This window comes from Lygodium microphyllum, chromosome 5, assembly GCF_053477565.2.
Source record: "Lygodium microphyllum isolate KBCC chromosome 5, Lygodium_microphyllum_v1.1.10, whole genome shotgun sequence".
NCBI lineage: Eukaryota > Viridiplantae > Streptophyta > Polypodiopsida > Schizaeales > Lygodiaceae > Lygodium > Lygodium microphyllum.
Genome location: NC_141139.1, coordinates 168,392,448 through 168,414,575, shown reverse-complemented (window position 1 = coordinate 168,414,575; position 22,128 = coordinate 168,392,448). Strand labels below are relative to the sequence as shown.

General features: G+C 42.3%; 1 protein-coding gene and 1 pseudogene across 3 annotated transcripts in view; one reads left to right on the top strand and one right to left on the bottom strand.

Moving 5' to 3' along the window:
- The first annotated feature begins 1,361 nt into the window (after positions 1 to 1,361).
- LOC148036669 (uncharacterized) overlaps positions 1,362 to 22,128 on the top strand; it is a 63,448-nt gene continuing 42,681 nt past the window's right edge. Inside the window, exons 1-2 of one of the 3 annotated variants that reach the window (XM_087678712.1) lie at positions 1,362 to 1,999; positions 21,616 to 21,854. In XM_087678712.1, the coding sequence (XP_087534838.1) occupies positions 21,688 to 21,854 (167 nt within the window). In that variant the 5' untranslated portion in view covers positions 1,362 to 1,999; positions 21,616 to 21,687. Of the gene's footprint in view, positions 2,000 to 21,615; positions 21,855 to 22,128 lie in introns of those variants that run through there. The other 2 variants (XM_087678713.1, XM_087678714.1) reach the window with 2 other exon arrangements.
- LOC148036670 (uncharacterized) lies at positions 12,911 to 14,307 on the bottom strand (annotated as a pseudogene).

Here is a 22,128-nt window from a genome sequence, read left to right as displayed (position 1 = left end):
TCGTAGTTGATGATGTCCCTTTGTAGGCAAGTTGTACTTATGCTGTTCGCAATCAAGACAACCTATTTTAGCTAGTATAGAATCAGGATGTCAGGCTTGTGTAAGGTGTACATAGAGAATAGGGTTGATGTCTACTAAGATAGATGTTGCCATTGTAGGCGTCATGGCCAAGTGGGAATAGGAATGAAAACACTGTATTTTCTAAGGTAATATCTAGGCACAGGGCGAGCTTCTTGCAAGCAAACCATTCGTCCTAAACGTCATTGTTCTTTCTACGAGATGGTTATGATGCATGCAAACTTGTGTTGATAGGCTCTTTGGAATGCTTGTCACATCGGCTTGGCTTGACTATATTGTTGAGCAAACTGTAATCTCCTTCATTCTCGTATTCTACTTGGAGCATTGGGTCGAATGGAGAGCTTTCATGGTGGAGGTCTAGAAAATTTTCAATGGATTGCTTGCTAAGGATGCAAAGCCTTGTCCTTGGATGTGGACGTTTTGCTATAGCCATGTACTTCTGGATCAATGGATTATGTAGTATATTGAAAGCAAACACATTCGCAATATCAGATATAGTCAAGTCAATTCTAGTAGATGGCTACAAAAGCGATGCATCATTCTAAGAGACTAGAGGGTTGTTGAGAATTGATCGATGGTTTAAGGTTCCGTTCACAATCACTGTTGTCGTTTTGGAGACCGAGATGGATGTATCAATGATGCTCAAGAGTTGAAGTTGTAATGGCTTTGCATTGAGAATTCGTTTTATGTAGTTTGGCAATAGTAAGACCACATATTTGTTTTAGTCTTTGTTTGCAAGGCACGATCGGCATTTCGTTATCATCATGTTGACTCCATGTTGTTGGCATGCAAGGATGAGAATAGTGATTGACAAAGCTATTGTTAGTTGTGTTTCTTCTGTAAATGAATTGTGCCTATACCACATGATGTGTACATTATTAATGTACATTATAAATTTGTCTGTGTCATACCAAGTTGCAGCAAAAAGGTTTTAATGATATTTTTCTACAAGCCATAGTTTTTATTTTTCTAGAAGTCATGAAGGATGTCTTGCAACTTTGTTTTTGTGTAACATCTATTGATGCTTATAGGAATAACATATTTTTATCATTCAACTACATTACACTTGTTCATGAAAACAACATACTATACTTCGTAATTACATTTTTTTATTTCATTCAAATTTTAAAATTTTAAAAACTTTACAAAACCAGGTAAGAAAACTAGGAAAAAGATTAAAATAACGATATACTTTGCAAAACCCGGCAAAAAAAACCAGAAAAAAGAAAAGAAAAACGGTGTAAAGATGACAACATTAAGGTATAGCTGAATGTTTCCTCCCCTTCTGTCTCTCTCGTGTGCTGCAAAGCGTTCTTGTGTCTGTGGGCTTTTGACGAGGCAATAAAAAAAGAAAGGAAAAGAGCAATCGAAAGAGAAGATCACGACATTGCTTCGATCTCCATCTCCATACGCATCTGAAGCTCGCCGTGTCTTGCTCACCTGCCCCCTCCATCGCCAGCGCCCTCCCTTCGCCCGCACTCTACTACTCTCGTGGCCCCCATCCCATCCAACAAGTGCTTGCGGATGACACGTCCCTCTGAACGCGAATGGTGACCGTAGACGAAGGCGGAGGCGATAGAGATAGCTCCAGTGACACGGCCTTAAATCCTCCCTTGGCCCTCACAAGTGCCAGATTCGCTCCCTTGGAGTCATGCTCTGATGCACACAGGCTTGCCTCTGTAAACAGATAGGGGACTACCAGATCGCTTTCTTCAAGATGCCTCTTTGTAGGGGTAGTGGAAACCCTAATCGTGCAGGATGATGCATCTTTCCGTTGATGAATTTGTTTTCTACATCCATGGTGCCTTAAGCACACAATGGCCAGTAATCCTGTCGATGGAGGCGCTGAAGCGAGCATAGAGGCTCGATTCGAGTCATTGGAGATCATTGGCAAAGGCTCATTCGGGGATGTATTCAAAGGGTACGTACAACCTCTACCCACATTGATATCTCTAAACCACAATGTGTTGCATTCTCAGATAGGGAAAACAATTACACCTTTCCAAGATCAGTACATTTTTTCATCTCTAATTACTCTGAAAATACACAGTGTTCGGACAACACGTAAGTTTATAGTGAGACTTCAAGAGCTTCAGGCACTGGAGTACAGAGGCAATGTGGAGATCTATGCCATTGTACTACGTTCTACTGCTAATGACCACGAGTTAAACTTGTAGGCGATATCTATGTGTTTTCTAGTCCACGTTGAACTTCTAGTTTCGCTTTAAGACCTTGAGGCTGCAAGTTTTGCTTGAGGTCCAGAGGACCCAGTAACCAACAACATTACTATTTTAAACGTGTACAAACAAACAGATGGATACTATCAGACAGAGAGGGCGATTAGTGGGAGAGGGAGAGGGATAGCTACATATAGGTGTCCAGGGATAGGTAGAGAGTGTGAGTAGTTAATTGGATGGATTCTGGAAGTGGAATTTTCACCCATTGATGCTGAGAACTAGGGAGCATTTTTTGTTGAAATGCAGCTAATTTCAGTACGAAGTCCTTTTTTCCACTAATCTTAGCTGAGCAAGCATATGAGAGCCCTATGTTCTGACTTGTTGATACGGATCTCTTGCATAATGGATTGGGGGAGATTTGCGTGGGCTCATTAGCTCTTTACAACATGTTCAATTTGCAAATTTTTAGCTAGAAAAGCTGGTGTGTTGGACAAGAATGAAATGGTCAAGAAACGACATAAAGTGCTCCTACATGACTCTCTCTCTGAACTGACAGAGTTGGGTAGGATAGGAGTCAGGACAGTTTGACAGAAGGGTTTGTGGTGCCATGCATGGCAATCCAATGAAATCATGTTAATCATATTGGGCCCAATATCATGTGAATCAGAATTCATGCATATTGATTCTGGAATCCTACTTCATGGAATCAACATCGTTTTGCACCCCAAGTAATGCAAGGGCCTTTCACTTTCTGTTTAGATGGAAGAGCTCCAGTATCATGCTTACAGTTTGGAGTCAAAAGTGACTTCTATACCAAAATCTGAAAAGTGGATGATGTGCTAATCAGTTAGGCACTATGGCTTAGGCAATGTGGTTCTATATAGTTGTGTTTGTTTAGCTCAGACTTGACACTACTGCAGACTTTTGAGCAGAAAATAGAAAGAGAACATGTTTGAGAGAGGGTTCGATGGTCCCAAGCTATCCAACGAAGGTATTCCTCTCAGAGTTGGTTAGGTATTTCCAAGCCTTCTCAGCTGGCAACAGCCCTTGTAACATTGGCGACAGCTCGCATGCTGTACCTGATCAGGGCGGCCCTTTCTAGGCAGATTCGGAGCATCACCAACCTTCTGCCAGCTGGATTTTTGCTGTAGCAGAGGTGCTGATGCTATGTTCTCACACATCTGGACCTGTTGGTGCTGCGTTTACCATCTCCTCAATCTGCTGGTTCTGTCTTTTCCCTGTTTGGGACCTGCTGCTGTGGCTGCATTTTCTCCTTCTAGGCACTGCTAGTGCTGTGTTTTCTAGGTTTGGTAGTGCTAAAGGCTATGTTTCTGCAGTCTTTGACCATGTGTACTGAGTTTGGACATCCCCATTGGCCAGCCTGAAGGTCTTGTATTTTTGGGTTGATAGTCCCTTCCATCTTAAGGTGTCTTGTGTTTGTGATACAATGCAGCAAGACATACATGACATCTGTCAAAAGATGACGTACCAGTGAGACAGTAGGGTTTGCGGGGAGGAACACGGAGTGAACTCGGCAAACATGGAGAAGAGAAGAGAAGAGAGACAAAACTCTGATGAATGGAATGATGAAGATCTGAATCATGGAGTGAATGTGATACAAGGGAACAAGGGTGCCGTAGCACAAGGAAGATGATGAAGACAGCCACGAACCACGAACCGCAATGTCCTCCTGAAGGGGTGTGAGGTTAGTGGAGAGGCTGGAGAGAAGAGGTGACGGACTGAATGAATCAGTCGTAAGGAATGAATGAGAGAGTGGCCTATAAATAGGCATAGCCAGTCTAGGATGGTGCCCCTTTTTGGGGTTGCAAACCCTAAACGCAAAACCTAAATGCAAAAACGCAAATTGCGGGTGAAGAGTTTCTCAACACCCCCTCTCAGGCCGAAAAAGGGGAACAAGAGAAGAGTAAGGTGGAGATGCAATGCTTATTTTGAAGAATGCTCATGCAGCAGGTGCGACTTGGATAGTGTCTCTCGTGGAAAAATTGTTCACTTGCCCAAGCGCCCTAGTACAAAGATGATGAAAACATGCAATGCATAGGAGGAATGTCGAACTTTGTGTGGTGCCGAGAACCATAAGGATATGCTTGTTAGCAGATATGAGTCAGCTCATGGTGTGAGTCTGTGTGCAGAGGCTGGGCATTTTATGCAGTATTTTATGGCACATTTTTGTGGCCATTTATGATGTATTTTTTAGCATTTGTTGCTGGCCAACCAGCATTAAATGCTGGCCGACCTGCATTTTATGCTCCCCACTTTTGTGGCTATTTATAGGGCTTCTCCTCCACAGTCTTTAGTACTTCAGCCATCAGTGGAGATCTTTCTGGGAGAGAGGAGCCGGTGCTGAGGAGCCCACGCAGCCAGTGACTCACCGTTGTATGCTGCTGTCTCGTGTTCGATATGGATTCCATTTCCCGAGCATACATCTGAGTTCTCATTTGTCTACTGTGTTCATTCTTTCTTTCTTTCTTCTGTCTTGTGTTTCAGCATTTATTTCAGCATATTCTTCACGCTTCCATTGCTGCACCACTTCTGACATGGTATCAGATTTCAGGCTGTAACCTATTTGTGCTGTGTTTTCTTGCTGATTTCAGGATTTACACCTTTCTTGCTGATCAGCCAGCTGTCCTTCCTGCTGGCGACTGCTGATTTGCTGCTGGCGACTGCTGATTTGCTGCTGGCGACAGTGTTTCAGCATTTGCGTTTTGCGTTTTTCTGGACAGATTTGCGTTTACTGCTGTTCCACTCTTTGCTGCCCGTGTTTCCTTCATCAAACTGCTGGCAACAGTCTTTAGCCCCTGTTTATTCAGTTTGCACCCTGTGTTTTGCTGTTTACAGCATTATTTTTGCCTGTTTTTCTGATTATTCAGGCCGTTTTTGCTGTTTTTGGCAGTTTTAACCTGATTTTTTCACTTTGTGCAGCAGCTTTTGGCTTATTTTGGTCAGCCTTTGGGTTATATTGCATGTGAACTCACTATTTTTGGTGTTTTTGGTTGCGTTTTGGCTGTGCTCACTCTCCCAACGACCCTCTTTTCTTCTACTTCTCTTCTTATCCTCTCCATATGGCTCCTCCGTGCACTTTCTACAAGCTCCCCCCGGAGTTTGATGGAGTGGCCAATGCTATGCGGGCGCAGACATCATCGACTCCTGTCAGTTTTACACATATGACCTCGATGCTTCTTGAGCATGAGGCATCCTTGAGATTCCAGGGGCGGCTTCCGTCACATTATGGAGGTGAGGCTTATGTAGCTTCAGAGAGGGGTGACGGGAAGAAGAAGTCGAAGGCCCAGTGTTACCACTGTGGCAAGAAGGGACATTTGCGGAAGGACTGCAATAAGTTAGCGGCTTCCAGGAAGAAGGAGCAGAAGACGAAGCGGGATGCTGACTCTACCGATGAGTCCTCTCCTTCATCAGACTCCGACTCCGATCCTCCGACCAAGGAGAAGTCCAAGGCGCGGAAGGGATCCTCTTCTTCGGATCGCGGGAAGGGCTTGGTGGCCCCTTCCTCGGGTGCTTTCTAGTGGTGGTGATGCGGTCATCCCTCACGACTCCTCGGTGCCAGAGAGGGAGTGTGAGCGGGTGTTGGTGGGGCTGTAGTGCCTCATCTATATTTTGATACAGGTGCACAGGTTCCAGAGAGGGACGTCCCTGACGCATCGACGGTATCTGGCAGTGAAATCCTAGAGACTGGTGTTGATTTCTGGGTTCATGATGAGCTGTTCTTCTTGACAGAGAGCGAGAGGCTTTCGTCTGGAGCTCACATGAGGGGACGCTTTGGTGGTTTGGCCAAAGGCGGGGAATCCATGGTCACATGTTCAGAGACATGTTTGGCAGATTGGCTTTGTATGTCCTGAGTGACATAGGTGACATTACACAGAGAGCTGCTATGAGTCTTCTCTATTTTCCGGTGTTGTTGGTACGATCGACATCGACATCAGATACTCTCCGAGGCATCTTGGTGGTGGGTTGGCCACTCACCGCTTGGACATCCATGGTCCTTCTGGTGTTTCTTTGTTGTGTAGTTTATGATTCTCCATCATTGTACTATTTTATTGTATCAGATCACACATGATCTGAGAGAGGGTGTTAGCAGATATGAGTCAGCTCATGGTGTGAGTCTGTGTGCAGAGGCTGGGCATTTTATGCAGTATTTTATGGCACATTTTTGTGGCCATTTATGATGTATTTTTTAGCATTTGTTGTTGGCCGACCAGCATTAAATGCTGGCCGACCTGCATTTTATGCTCCCCACTTTTGTGGCTATTTATAGGGCTCCTCCACAGTCTTTAGTACTTCAGCCATCAGTGGAGATCCTTCTGGGAGAGAGGAGCCGGTGCTGAGGAGCCCACGCAGCCAGTGACTCACCGTTGTATGCTGTTGTCTCGTGTTCGATATGGATTCCATTTCCCGAGCATACATCTGAGTTCTCATCTGTCTACTGTGTTCATTCTTTCTTTCTTTCTTCTGTCTTGTGTTTCAGCATTTATTTCAGCATATTCTTCACGCTTCCATTGCTGCACCACTTCTGACAATGCTTGTACTCGATCTTAGGAGGTGGCTCCAGGCTGACCAAGTGACCAAGTCAAGAAGATGTAGAGGACCCCTAAGATCCAAGATTTCCACCGGAAATGGCACCTGCAGTAAAGAACAGTAGACAGAGTGAATTGGAGAACCCGAAACTCAACCTTGGGAGAGAAGCCACTAGCTCTGTGCATCCATGCTGGAAGGAATACGAAGGCCTCGTCACCAAAAGTCGCGGTTGAACCTCCGAGGTCCCGATCTAGGTGGTACTTGAAGATCGTGGGTATCAGTAGAAGAGATGACTGGTCGAAGATAGCCACCCCAAGAAAGTAGAGGATGGGTGAAGAACTTCATGTGGAGTAAGTTCCCCCTCTGAGGTGGGAGGTGGAGGGGCCTCCGCTGAAGTCAAAGAAGAAGTAGATATCCCCTTTGAGGACAAAGAAATAATATCCCACCTCTGAATCCCCCTCTGAAGTAGATACGGAATCCAAAAACTCATGGATCACGGACTCTGAAATGTCTAATGACGAAGGAAGTGCTGTCGGTCGTGTTGAAGAAGGTAGCTGGGGTGCCGAAGAGCTTCCAAAGGTAGCCTCTCGAACTTGAGGAGTTGAGGGAGGGGAAGGGCGGGGCTTAGAAGGAGCAAGAGGTGGGCAACAGTCATTGTCTCTCTGTCACGAGGACGTGAAAATTTGAGGCTTTGCTTATGTTTAATTGACATTTGATTAAAGGATTAATCAAATGTGCAATTAAAAGATGCACATGTGTTGCACATTGCGGTGCAAGCCACTTTTTCACAGTTGAAGGCCGAAGGACCCTGTGAAAAAGATTGGTGTCAAAGGCAAAAGTTGTAACAAGTTACACTTGTTAGATTCTAGGTGAATTTTGGTGTCAACTTGCCCCTAGGACCATTAATTGGCCATTAAGTGTCAGTGGTGACACTAGGGACTAGGCATTAATTAATGGATTAATGCTTGTCCAAGGGTCAATTAATGCATGGGACCACTTTGGGTTGCAAATGGCCTAGCCAATTAATTTTTGGATGGGCAAGGTTAATTTTCTGGGCATGGATTAAGGGCTGAATTAATTTTTAGAATTAATTAATTCTGAAAATTAATTAAATGACTCGAAATTGCTGAAAATGGATTAAGAAAGTTGCCACTTGGCAAAACTTACCCATGCAAGTGGGGGAAATGTTAAATAGGGCTGAAGGGAGAGGGAAATCTCGTTTTTTCATTTTGGAGCTGTTGGAAAGAGGTGTTGGATTGTTGTTGCCAACTTTTGGGGCCAATTCCCAGCCATTGGAACCATTTTGGTGATGGAGATTACATATTCTTGATTCTTGACCTTGGGAAGCTGGCAATTGCTGTTGATGCACTTTCTCCTGAAGATCATAGTCTCTGATGCTCCTATTGTTGTTGGTGCATCCGTTTGGGGCTGGTACAGCAGGGCAGCAGCTGATTTTGATCAGTTCTTCGTGACAAATCTCAGAATTTTCTCTCTTTACAGCATTCTCTCATCTCCTTCAGCCTATGCTCAGCCATTCTCAGCAATTCTTAGACATTCGGAGGAGATCTCAGCCATTTTTGGTGGGCTGATCTGTAATTTTTGCAGTAAACCCTAATTTACAGCAGAAAGTAGGGTTTAGCAGCCACCTTGGGATCCGTGCCAGAGATTGAAGGCTCAAGGGACTGAAATCAACAACTGATAATTGAAGATTATCAAGGGATTTTAGGAGCCAGCCCATCTCGAATTGATTTGGGGCAGCATTTGGCCAAATTGGAGAAGAAATCCTGGGTGAATCAAGGGGCAAATGATCCAAAAGGCTTGCTGGTCATTTATGACAGCAAGAGCAATTGGTTAGCAGGAGGAGATTGAAGAATCTCAAGTTGTACTCCTTCCAGTTGAATGAAAGCTAAAGAAATACCACAAGGGGCGCCAGTTTTGGGGCCAACAAGGAGTTTACTGTCCAAGAATGTTATGGTAAAGTGTGTATTTCATTTTATGTGCATTTATTTATTGCTGTAATTAACTCTTAAATCAGGTTATCACCACCCATTCCAAGAAGGAAGGCTGGTTTCACTCTCAGTGGAGCAGATTGGGTAGTCGAAGAAGAGGAAGGAGTCGAGCAGCCACTGTCTGTTGAAGGAGCAGACTGATGAGGAGACGGTATCAAACAATCACTGTCTCTTGATGGAGCGGACTGTAGAGCTGTAGGTCGTGGAAGCCATTGTACCTGAAAATAGTGGGAGAAGAGTGCCGCTGGCATTGCGACGATCTCCAGGAGGTCGTAGCGCCAATTGATCCTCCATGTGCTCAAAAGGACTTAGTGCACAACGGATGCGTCTTATTGCCTTGAGCATAGTACTTTGATAGCCGATGCAGAACAATCTTTGTGGCCCAGAAAGGAGAGGTGGCACAAGGAGTGCCTGGTGGAAGACGCATGTACTCCGGAGGGGTGGGGAGCAAAGGTCGAAGTCGGTAAGCATCGGTGGTGTGTCCGGTGATGCTGCAGTAGGAGCACCCAGTAGTCTGGTCATCTATTGGTAAAGAAGCCATGGATACCAGTGTGCCTTGCTGAAGAAGGAAGAGGTCAGCCATTATGAACCACGAACCGCAATGTCCGCCTCAAGGGGTGTGAGGGCAGTGTGAGGCACGAACTGCAATGTCCGCCTCAAGGGATGGGAGGGTAGTGGAAGGGCTGGAAGTGAGCTGCCAGTGGAAGGAGGATGTGACCAGCAATAAGAGACTGCAACCAGTAGAAAAATGCAGGTGAGGAGAGAGAAAGACTAAAAACGCAGGAAAAACAGCCTGTAGGAGAGAGAAAGACTAAAAACGTAGGCAATAGGTGAGAGAAAGACTAAAAACGCAGGCAGCAGATGAGAGAAAGACTAAAAACGCAGGTAGGACAGCCTGCAGGAGAGAGAAAGTCTAAAAACGCAGGAAAAAACAGCAGCAGCAGTCAATATACTGAAATCAGCTCCGAATAGTGTGTGATAGGCTGGAAACAGGCGCCAGACTGTTGTAGACAGCAATGGCCAGCTTGGACCGCGATGTCCTCCGCGTTTGGGGTGTGGAAAGCAAGCTGAAATACCTGAGATCTGCAAAAACGAGATTGTTTTCTGAATGGAGAGTGATCAGCAACAGTTGTTCTGCTGTAAACAGCTGCAAATTGCAGGTGGAAGGCTGGAAACAGGCGCCAGACTGTAGATAACAGCAAGGGACAGCTGAGACTACGATGTCCTCCGCGAAAGGGGTGTGGGCAGCAATCTGAAAACACCTGAAACCTGCAAAAACGAGATTTTGATACAGTGGAAGAAGAAGAGAAGTGGATGCCGAATCCGCCACCGGTCTTTGCCTTCACTGGAGTGGAGGATCTTTGCCACTGTTTGAGCAGATTCGGCTCTAATACCATGTCAAAAGATGACGCACCAGTGAGACAATAGGGTTGGTGGGGAGGAACACGGAGTGAACTCGGCAATCATGGAGAAGAGAGGAGAACAGAGACAAAACTTTGATGAATGGACTGATGAAGATTTGAATCATGGAGTGAATGTGATACAAGGGAACAAGGGTGCCGTAGCACAAGGAAGATGATGAAGACAACCAGGAACCACAAACCGCAATGTCCTCCTGAAGGGGTGTGAGGGTAGTGGAGAGGCTAGAGAGAGGAGGTGACGGACTAAATGAATCAGCCATAAGGAATGAATGAGAAAGTGGCCTATAAATAGGCATAGTCAGTCTAGGATGGCACCCCTTTTTGGGGCTGCAAACCCTAAACCCAAACCCTAAACACAAAACCTAAACCCAAAAACGCAAACTGCGGGTGAAGGGTTTCTCAACAACATCTACAGTCCCTTCCATCTTAAAGCATTTTGTGTTTGCAATATAAAGGTAGCAAGATGTACATGACATTTGAGTACTTTCTAGTTTCCAGAGCTGCTGTGTATGCAGGGCAGCAGCAGGACAAACATGTGGTGTTATGCTGCCATGGTAGGCCTTCTTGCATTTTGAGCGTTTACCTCTGTAGCTTATTGTTTGTGTCAATATCTCGTAAGATCCAAATTCAACTAGGAAATTAAGGCCAAGACCAACTGTAGGGTAGCCATCTTGACTACAAGAGAAAGGACTTCATTAAAGTCAACACCATACTCGTGCTTAAAACCCTTTACAATCAATCTAGTCTTATATGTTGGCTTGGGGTGACCAAGGGTACTCTTTAACTTGTATATCCATTTGCATGGCAATGTATGTTTCCCATCAGGCAAGGAAACTAAGTTCCATGTATGGTTCGTATACACCAACAAATCAAACTTAGACCACATAGCCCTCTCCCAAGAATGAGAATCATCTGTACGCATAGCCTCCTCATAATTAAGTGGCTTAGCAGAGTCCATGTACGGTTCTTTTGCAGCAAATCAAACTCAAACTGCATAGCCCTCTCCTAAGAATGAGAATCACCTCTGCGTATAGCCTTCTCATAGATAAGTTGCTTAGTAGAGTCTGTCACCATAATATAATCCATGGAGGGCTCATGGCGATCAGGAGGACGTGAAGCTCTATTAGAGTGCCTCAATGTTGGTTGTGGGGTTTTTACGGCATGCTCTCTTTGTCTAACAACACGATCCTACACAATGGGTAGATCGTGAACCACTATATTATCAACAACTATAACAGATTGCCTCATTGGGATTGGCTGTATGGTAAGTGGAGGCTCCTCTTGAAAGACCACCTTGTGAAAGAACATCATGGCTATGGATAACGTTTCGACCCTACGGATCCCAAAGGCGATAGCCCATCTTATGCTCATCTATTAGCTTGAGTGCTTAATTAGGTTATCTACCACCTTATCCGAAGAGGAAGGCTGGTTTCATGGTTTCATTATCGGGATACCATCAATTCGCTTGACTTGGTGGGCCCGAGGCACAAGGTTTGCTCTAGGGCTGAAATCGTATTTAGCTTAGTATTACAACAAGAATGTCTTCAGATGGTGAGAGGGGATTAAGCAAGAATCATAGCCATCAGAAACGTTTTGTCTTGTTTCATGTTTCGAGGTTTTGTTTCACGGACCACCTCGAGGTTTTAAGATTTCAAAAAATATTAATTATAATAATTAAAATTACTAATTGTACATACAAATTATAAGTACCTATAACCTAAGTCCTATATCTTGACTCTAGAGTCAAAAGCTCAAAGGCTAGAATATGAATATTCATTTCAACTTTGATCGAGATTCTAAATTATACTAATTTAAAGATTAGCATTCATGATTTATGAATCACAAATCACAAATAACACATTCTCTCGAAAAAAAATCATGATAATTTATATATGACCACACATATACAATCCATTTAACATAGTGCAAACTTCAAAATAAAACTGAAAAGACCAAACTAATATTAATGAATCATGACTCATGATAATATCAAAATACATTAGTACATTTTTACATAGATGATAGATGGTAGAACAGAACATAAAGTTTAGACTTAGAAAATGTGAGGAAACAATCAAGAGTCAAAGACTTAAGAGTTAAAGCTCTTGGTTGAATCCTAATACAAAATATAACAAAAATCTAGTGACCAATCACAAAACACATCAATCATAAAGTCGTAAGTATCATGTATGTAGCAACTAGCTACTACTCTTGGCTATCAAAAGAGCCATTGTCATTGTCATTGCCACTAATGGATGAAGTAGCTTGACCCATCTGAGGACTCTGATAATGGTAACATCTCTTGCTTATGTATGAAGCGCTGCGACCATGACTACGGCCCCGATCATTGCCACAACTATGTCTAGGAGCATCCTTGCCTCTACGGACAGTGCTAGTGGAGGCTGGTGTATCATCAGCTACGCAAGGAGAGAAGCTCTGTTCAATGCCATGTAGGTGTGACTTCTCTATCATGGCAGCCATGGAACATGTCTGGGCATGGGTTACGAGTTGAAAGCGTAGCTCATCCTCTCGAAGGAAATCATAGGCAATATTCTCATTAGTACGCCTTTGGATGAAAGCAAGATCAACTACCTCTCCTCGTCGTAAGCCCGCCTCCAGCTTGGCAATGACCTCGTTATCAACCTCTTTTACCTTCCATTGAAGCACTTCTCCTCCCTTAAGATCTTGGCCTTGTAGCTTCTCCAATAAGCGCAGATTGGTATTCACATAGATCAATTTCTCTAGTTGGCTTGTCATTGCCACTAGTGGATGAAGTAGCTTGACCCATCTGAGGACTCTGATAATGGTAACATCTCTTGCTTATGTATGAAGCGCTGCGACCATGACTACGGCCCCGATCATTGCCACAACTATGTCTAGGAGCATCCTTGCCTCTACGGGCAGTGCTAGTGGAGGCTGGTGTATCATCAGCTACGCAAGGAGAGAAGCTCTGTTCAATGCCATGTAGGTGTGACTTCTCTATCATGGCAGCCATGGAACGTGTTTGGGCATGGGTTACGAGTTGAAAGCGTAGCTCATCCTCTCGAAGGAAATCATAGGCAATATTCTCATTAGTACGCCTTTGGATGAAAGCAAGATCAACTATCTCTCCTCGTCGTAAGCCCGCCTCCAGCTTGGCAATGACCTCGTTATCAACCTCTTTTACCTTCCATTGAAGCACTTCTCCTCCCTTAAGATCTTGGCCTTGTAGCTTCTCCAATAAGCGCAGATTGGTATTCACATAGATCAATTTCTCTAGTTGGCTTGTGTTCAACCTGTAAAAGAGGATTTGATATTTGTGAAATTTTAGAAATAAATATCTACACATGACTGAAGTACAAATTCACAATGCATTTAAATTTACCAGTGTAAATATACGAGATTGAAAAAAAAGTTTTTGTTTTTTTTCTTAGTATGAATATCCGCACATATGTTCCAAATACGCTCTGTTGTACCACTAGTCCACTCTTGGGAGAGCATCCAAATACACTTTGTTGTATGACTAGTCCACTTTTGGGAGAACACACGAAGAGCTAAGGATTGCACCTCCTACCGAGACACTGCAAGATGTCTTCTCTCATGCCTAAAGGTGACCTCTTGTGCAAAATAATCATGATTATGCATAAAAAGAATCACCTCATCCTCAATCCCATTCATAGTCCAATAGTAATAAAAAATTAGTTTATACATATAATATATTACATATTACAGTCACCATTAGGCATTTATTAATGATTTAAGTTACATACATAGCAAAAAATTTTAAGTCATAAGCTAGAGAGAGAGAGCTTACGGATCTCTTTTCTCAAACTCAAAGAATCGATCAAGATACTGAGTCCATCCTGACATAAGCTTTCTGTCACTCCAATGGTTCGTATCCTTATACAAAGGATGAAGGAGGTATGAAACAATGTGGATTGGTTTATGAAATCAATCCCATCTCTCGTTGCATATATGGGTAAGATCACCAACTCTATAAGTTGCATGAAAACTCTCATTAGTAGTTTTCATTAGCAGATGGACAAACAAGGTATCTTCCCAAACATCTTGGGTATAATCTTTGTAAGGAGCCATGAAGATCCAAGTTCAGAGCTCAAGTCTTAAGGTGGATGGAAGAGGAGAGAGAGATGGAGAAAAGAGAAGAAAAAGGAGTAGAGTAGATAAACGAGGGAAAAGAAAAGAAAGAAGAGCAGATAGAGGTGTAGAAAGAGATGAAGTAGAAAACGATGGAGGAGAAGGAGAAAGCGATGGAGAAGGAGGTGGCTGCACTTCAAATGGGTTGGCGATTGTTGTGAGACGAAATGGAGCAGAGAGACTCCCGAATTTGGAGAAAAAGTGGAGAAAAAGCAATGTTTCAACGTTTTGTACAACCCTAGGAATTTTCATTACCGCAGGATAGCTTTTTTTCAATTAAAAAATTAAAGCTTAAAAGTTTCGTTCTCTGAAATGAAACAAAACGTTTTGGGGTTTGACTACACGTTTTTTGGTGACTATGGCAGGAATGATGTCTCTCAATTTGAAAATTCACAAAGTGTTGGGGAAAATGCAATGCCTGATCTTGAACAAGGCACATAGCATAGCCAACAAAGTGATAATGTTGGTTTAGACCAAAATGTGGGTTCTTCTAGGCCTTTAGAAGTTGATGATCGGCAAGAGGAAGAGGAATTTGATGATCAAATTAAAGATCAGCTAAGGACAATAGCTGAAATGTTTATGCAATTGGCAAATGATCCTTAATTTTTGTGTGCTTTTTGAACCCTTAAAGGAGGGCAACAAAGGCAAGAAGAGAAAATCGTCTTTAAGAGCTCCGAGACAATAAAATACACCGAAGGAAGAGCCAATACAATAGCATGATGTTCCAAATGCGCGTACTGAGCATAAGCAAATGATGTCAGTGGGGTAATTGATGCATATGCAAGGCCAACTTGGAAATGCCAATCCAATGCTTTTTTGCATAAGGATATATATGCAATGATGGGACAGGTGGTACTTTGGTGGTGGCACTGGTTTCCATGCTATGGTGGATCAAAGACATCAGCATCTGTACAGCCTGCATTTTGGTGCCTCTGTATCTCCTCTTGGTTGGGTGCTTGCATTATTAGGCCGTTTTTGCTGTTTTTGACTGATTTTTTGATTTTTTGCAGCAACTTTTATCTTATTTTGGTGAGATTTTGGATTATATTGTATGTGAACTTTTCCTTTTTGCAATCTGTGCTCGTGTTTTGGCTATGTTTCCTCTCCAAATACCTTCTTTTCTCTACTTCTCTTCTCAATCCTCTACAAATGGCTCCTCCATGCACATCCATTGATGATACGCTACATGGAGATTCCCGTGAGGCTCTTGCAGCTTCAGAGAGGGGTTGGAAGATGAAGTCGAAGGCCCAATGTTACCATTGTGGCAAGAAGGGTCATTTAAGGAAGGACTGCAAAGAGTTAGTGGCTTCCCGGAAGAAAAAGGAGCAGAAGACGAAGCGAGATGCGGACTCCTCCGACGAGTCATCATTTGCCTCAGATTTCGACCCAACTCCTCTGGCCAAGGCAAAGTCCAAGGCGCGGAAGGGATCCTCTTCTTTGGATCGTGGGAAGGGCTTAGTTGCCCCTTTCTTCGTTGCTTTCTAGTGGTGGTGATGAGGTCATCCCTCACGACCTCCAGTGCCAGAGAGTGAGTGTGAGAGGGTGGGGAGATGGGATAGCGATGCCTCATCTATATTTCTATACAGATGCATAGGATCCAGAGAGGGACATCCCTGACGCATTGATCGAAGTCTGGCAGGTACAAATCCTAGAGTTGGGATTGACATCCGGGTTCATGATGGGTTGGTTACTTGACAGAGAGTGGGTGGCTTTCGTCTGGAGCTCACATGAGGGGACACTTTGGCGGTCTAGCCAAAGAAGGGGAATTCATGGTCATTTATGTGCTGCGGCATTGGTGACAGGATGGTCATGTATGCTACATCAGAGGCATTGTTGACAAACATTGAGAGCTACTATGATCAACACTGACATCAGGTTCTCTTCGAGGCACCTTGGTGGTGGCTTGGATACCCACTACTTGGGTATCCATGGTTCTACTATGATGGACATCAGTGTATGTACTATGATGCAACCTTATCATTGTATATTGTATTGTATCAAATCACCCATGATCTGAGAGAGGGTATTAGGAGATTAGTCAGTTCATGGTTGAGTCTGTACATGTGGTATAGCAGGCTGGGCACAGAGATATTTTAGGCATTTTATTTGCCATTATTTATTGTGTTTTGACATTATTTGCAGCCAGCCGGCCAGCATTTAATGCTGGTCGACCAGTCATATTTTATGGCATTTATTTGGCCTATATATTCTCAGGCTCCCTCCTTATTCATTTATCACCTGACAATTCTTGGGAAGAGGGAGCATGTGCCAGTGTCTCCATAGCTGGTGACTCACATTGCTTCTGTACTGTCTTATGTCTTGGTATATGGATTCCATTTCCCAAGCATGCATTGGTTTACGATCAGTTTGGCATAAGTTTTAACCTCAGTTTTGAGACAAAAATTCTGATAAGTTTCAGCTCAGTTTTTGATCAGTTTGAGAACCATTTATGGTCACTTTTGGGATTAGTTTTGCATTAGTTACTGATCAATTTTTGCAATCAGTTTGTGATCAGTTCTTAGATTAGAATGTGATCAGTTTATGATTAGTCGATACTTAATTTTCAATGGTTAGTCGGTTTCATGGTTCGTAAATTCCATTGACAGTTTTAGCCATGGTTTATGCTGAGAATATGCTTTACTATGGTTTTGAAGTCGGAACAATTGAGAAACATGAATTATGGATGCATCCAATGGGTTTTTGGCTATAGTTTTGAGTTAATTCTTAGTATTATTTGATGTTTATAATGGCTGGAAATTTTTAGTAAGGTTTGGGGTATGTGGCATGGTTGGACAATAGTGACCGATGTTGTGACTGTGATGCCTTATGGAAATTCCGGTGTTGTATGCTTTTCCTTTGGCACAATGCAGTGTAATTGAGGACGATTGCAAGGATTTCAAAGGGGAAGGTTTGTTATGGAGATGTAAAATTTTGAGATGCTTTAATCTTGTCAATAACATTTGATTAAGTCATTAATCAAATGTGCAAGGTTGTTTAGCACATGTGATGCACATGATAGTTATTTCATGGTAAGAGGCCAAGGATCTCAAGGGTGCAATGGGTGTCTAAGGCAAGAGTTATAATAAGTTATGCTTGGCAGGTACTAGGTTGTATCCCGTGTGAGATTTGGGCTTAGACCAATTTATTGACTATTGATGTCAGTGGTGATATTAGAGATTGGGTATTAATTAATTAATTAATGCAAGTCCTAGGGTCAATAATTTCTTAGGGATACTTGGGAGACAAATTGACGTAGCCAATTTAATTATTGGTTGGTGAAATTAATTTTTTGAGTACTACAATTAAATGATATTTCATAATTAATATTTTAAAAATTAATTGAATAAGCTAAACAATGCTGAAAAATAGGATTAGAAGGCTGTCACTTGGCGAAACTTACCTATGCAAGTGGGAAAAACGTTTTTAGGGGTCGGTGAAAGTCTATTCTAGCCATTGTGAGAGAGAAGGAGACTGTTTAATAGCAAGGAGAGGCTGTTGATGTGATTTGCAGTCACAAAGAATTAGTTCTACAATACGTGATAGCGGTTTGGAGCCCTATAAGAGTAGGTGATAGTAGTCCAAGGTCCTTCTGGTGCAAATGATACCATACAAGAGGGGGTAGCAGCCTTTCTAGTGGTCCTAAGCTATAGGCGACAACTTTTGTGGCTATCTGAGTAGGGCAGTAGTAGCTTTTCAGTGTGCATGCTTAGAATTGAGGGATTAGAACTTGAATTCCAATAACTGAAATTGAGGAATTTTAGGGAGATTCAAGAGGCCAACCAGTCAAAATCAAGTTTGGGGCTGAATTTGTCTTTCAAGGAGCAGGGTGAAGGCCAATCCTTAAGTAAACCAAGGAGCAAATTGGTTTGGAGGCTTGCTGGTTTTTTTTGATAGCAAGAGGCACTTGGATTAGTGGAGGAGATCAAAGGATCTTAGCTATATTGTCATCACGTGGTGATACTTTTTGCAGTTGTTTTTCTTATTTACTTATATAAATATTTTATTTTTCTTTTCTTTAGTTGCTGTTGCTTTTTATACCCAGAGGTCTCTTGGATTAAGCCAGGATCTTTGCATGGCCAGAAGAGACAGCCATTGGGACAAATTGGACTAATGGTTTATGTGAGCCTTAGGACGGGTTCCATATTGAATGGACACTGAAGAATAGAATGCTAGTGGTTTGGGACTATGTGCTTAGTCACTGGAGATGGTACACGACAATGAGCCTGGCAAAGATAGAAGATGCACATATGAGAATGCTCACGGAATAAAAGTCATCGTAATTGAGCCACATTACACTTTTTGATGTGGTTGCAATGATAAAAGTTGCTTAGAACAACTTGAGGAACGCAGGGTTCGCCATTCCTAAAATTCAGGGAGTTACTATTTTTGGACCCCAAAATCAGTTCGTGTCATTATCTTTGTTTTTGCACGAGAATTAGTTCTCTGGTTTGTGCCAAGGTCAAATTTTGCATCGATTATGGAGAATTTTAGATCAGAAGGTTTAAACGAGAAAATTGTTACATATATGCCATGTGGCACAAATTTCAGAGAGAGAGAGAGAAGCATTAAAAAAACGTAATAGGCATGAGAGGTAGATTTGAGAATGAAGTTTTGAGGAGCTGAGGGTAGATTGTTGCAAGTTCATCAGCTATGGAGAGTACTTCTTCGTCTCTGACTCATGTATGGAGGTACAACTTGCTCCCTCTGGTCAACTCTCTCTCTATTCTCAAAGGAAATGCTCTGCATGATGGATTGATTCCATCGAATGTACAGTTTTGTATTTTCTTTGCGCTTTTGCTGAGGCAAGAGCCTCACTGTCTAGGTTCAGGAGCAGCTGTTGGCTTCTCCAATGCATGAACTAAAAAAAGTGATGACCATGCTACACAGGAATAGGGTTTTTCTTTAGTGTTGTTTGTGGGACTGTTTTACTACTGAAATGATACTAGGGTAAAAGGGATGTTGTTTTGGATATGCTGGACAGTAAAAACAGTAAATACAGAGTTCTGCAGACTGCAATTCTACACATGAATCATTGAGTTATGGTCACAGAAAATGCTTTCCTACAAGGAATGTTATTCTGGATATGTTGGATAGTAAGAATACTAAATACAGAGTTTTGCAAACTGCAATTATGCACATGAATCATTGAGTTATGGTCACAGAAAATGCTTTTCTAAAAGGGGTGTTGTTTTGGTCATGCTGTACTCTCCTTATGGAGCTGGGATTTACTCAGAAAAGATGAAAACCAATTGTTCACAGGTTATGTATTTTGGAACATTTCTTTTTTGTAACTTTCCATCTTTTAATTGATAAAGAAATACTGAGAGGGGCGCCAGTCTTCGGGGCCAATCTGGTGTTGAGCAAGGGAGTGAGGTCTTTGTTTGTGTGTGTGTGAGAAAAGACCAGGTATTAATTGAAGGAACTACCGCTTTATGTGAGTCATAGACTAGTTTCATATACTCCTTCCATTTGCAATATAAGATAAAGAAATACCGCAAGGGGTGCCAGTTTTGGGGCCACAGGGTATCCAATGTTTAAGATTTAAGTGGTAAAGTGTGCATTTTCAGTCTATGTGAATTTTGTGATTGTTGTGATTAGTGCCTAATCAGGTTATTTAACACCCTATTTGAGGAGGAAGGCTGGTTTCATTATCCCCATTGTATCAATATTTTTCTTAGTCAATTTAGTATTTTTTCTTCATCTTTTGCTTTCTCTCTTTCTCTCTCTCTCTCTCTCTCTCTCTCTCTCTTTGCTTCTCTTTGTGTTCGTGTTTCTCTTCTGTTGCGCACTCTTACAGCATCACCATATCCAAGCTATGGTGATTGTCACAAGGATGTGAAATTTGATGCTTTGCTTAGCATTTGATTAAGTATCGATTGAATGTGCAAATGTAGGTGCACATATGATATGTAAGTTAGTAATTTGACAATGATGGGCGAAGAACCCTAAGAAGTCAATGGGTGCCAAAGGCAAAAGTTGTAATAAGTTATACTTGAGAGGTCAGATTTTGGCCTAGATCAATTTACTAGCCATTAATGTCAATGGTGACATTAAGAACTAGGCAATAGTTAATGAATTAATACCAGTTTAGGGGCTAATAAAATGCTTAGGAATACTTGGATGACAAATTGGCCTAGTTGGTTTAATTGTTGGTTGGTAAAATTAGTTTTAATAATTAATTTTTAAAATTAATATTTTAAAAATTAATATAACATTGCTAAAAAGTGCTTGAAACTGCAATTAGAAGGCTGCCACGTGGCAAAACTTTCCCATGCAAGTGAAGGAGAGGGTATTAGAGCCTGGTGGAGGGTCATTCCAGCCATTCAGTGTATTTTGGAGGTTGAGAGACAAGGAGAGAGTGCTGTCCAAGTAGGTACTCGTAGGTTTTGGCCATTTCTAGCTAGGCAGGAAGGCTCTTATTGCAGGCAATAGCTCCAACAAGGAGGGCAGCAGCTGCAGATTCACTCAGGTTGGGTGTGATCCATATGAGGCTTCTAGGCTGTTGGGCAATAGCATTTACTGCTGGTTCACAGCAGACATCAGCTGGTTCTAACATTTTCTCCTAATAGAAATCAGAAATTTCTCTCTCCTCAGCATTCTCTCTCATCCTCCAACCATTTCTTGAGTCTTAAAGTTATCTCAGCCAATTTCAGTCATTGGAGGTGAAGAATTGAGAGATTCACTGTTGTAAACCCGAATTTACAACAGAAATTAGGGTTTCACAGCCACCTTAGGGAGCATGCTCAGAATTCAGGGTCTAGTACTTGCAATTCAGTAGCTGATTGGGGATTTCAGAGAATATCAAGAGGCTAGCCAACCAACATTAAGTTTGTGTCAGAAATTGTCTTTCCAAGGAGCCAATTGAAGGCCAATCCCTAAGCAAACCAAGGGGCAAATTGGTTTAAAAGGCTTGCTGGTCATTTATGACAGCAATATCCATTGGAGAGCGAAGGAGATTGAAGCAATCTTAGTGTATCTCATCCAATTGCAATAAATGATAAATAAATACTGCAAGGGGTGCGATTTATGTGGATTTAATACTTGCTGTAATTTGAGGTAAATAAGGTTTATACCACCCTTGCCAAGAAGGAAGGCTGTTTTCAGTGATGGTGGTTGTATTGGCTTTGGTTGCACACTGATGGATGCAGTCCTGTTGACCTGTTTGGTCTTTATGCCTCCAGGTGTTTTGATTTTCGTCTCCATGCCCTTGGATCTTATGTTTCACTCCATATTTTTCTGTTTTGACAGCATCAAACACTTAAATGGAGTACTAGCATGGACTTGATGGTTCACTAGCTTGAACCATTGTATATCAAATTCATGACACATACTGCCCAATCCTTTGCCTTGCAGCTCAACCAAAATGTGGTGGATGACTTCAATAAAGATGGATTTTTGCTATCCAATCTAGTCGTAAGACATGCCCTATTGATGGTACCCACCATTGAGATGTATCTTGGAAAGTCCTTTGCGTCAGTGCATTTCAAGTATGCAGCTTACATGACATTATATTGATGTGTTAATTTTTTGTTTATTGAGGCTCTAGTGCACATATTGTGCTTATTGAGGCTGTAGTGCATGTGTGTGCCTAATCTGCACTAACCATGTTAAGTAGAGTAATATTTACTGTATAATCATCTAATAAAGACCACAATATGAATATGATGTAGACTGTGTATGCATTTTAACTCTATGTGAGATCTCAGCGCTTTTATAAGGAGGCTTCTTGTTTATAGGAGAAAAGCAAACACTTCTAACCAG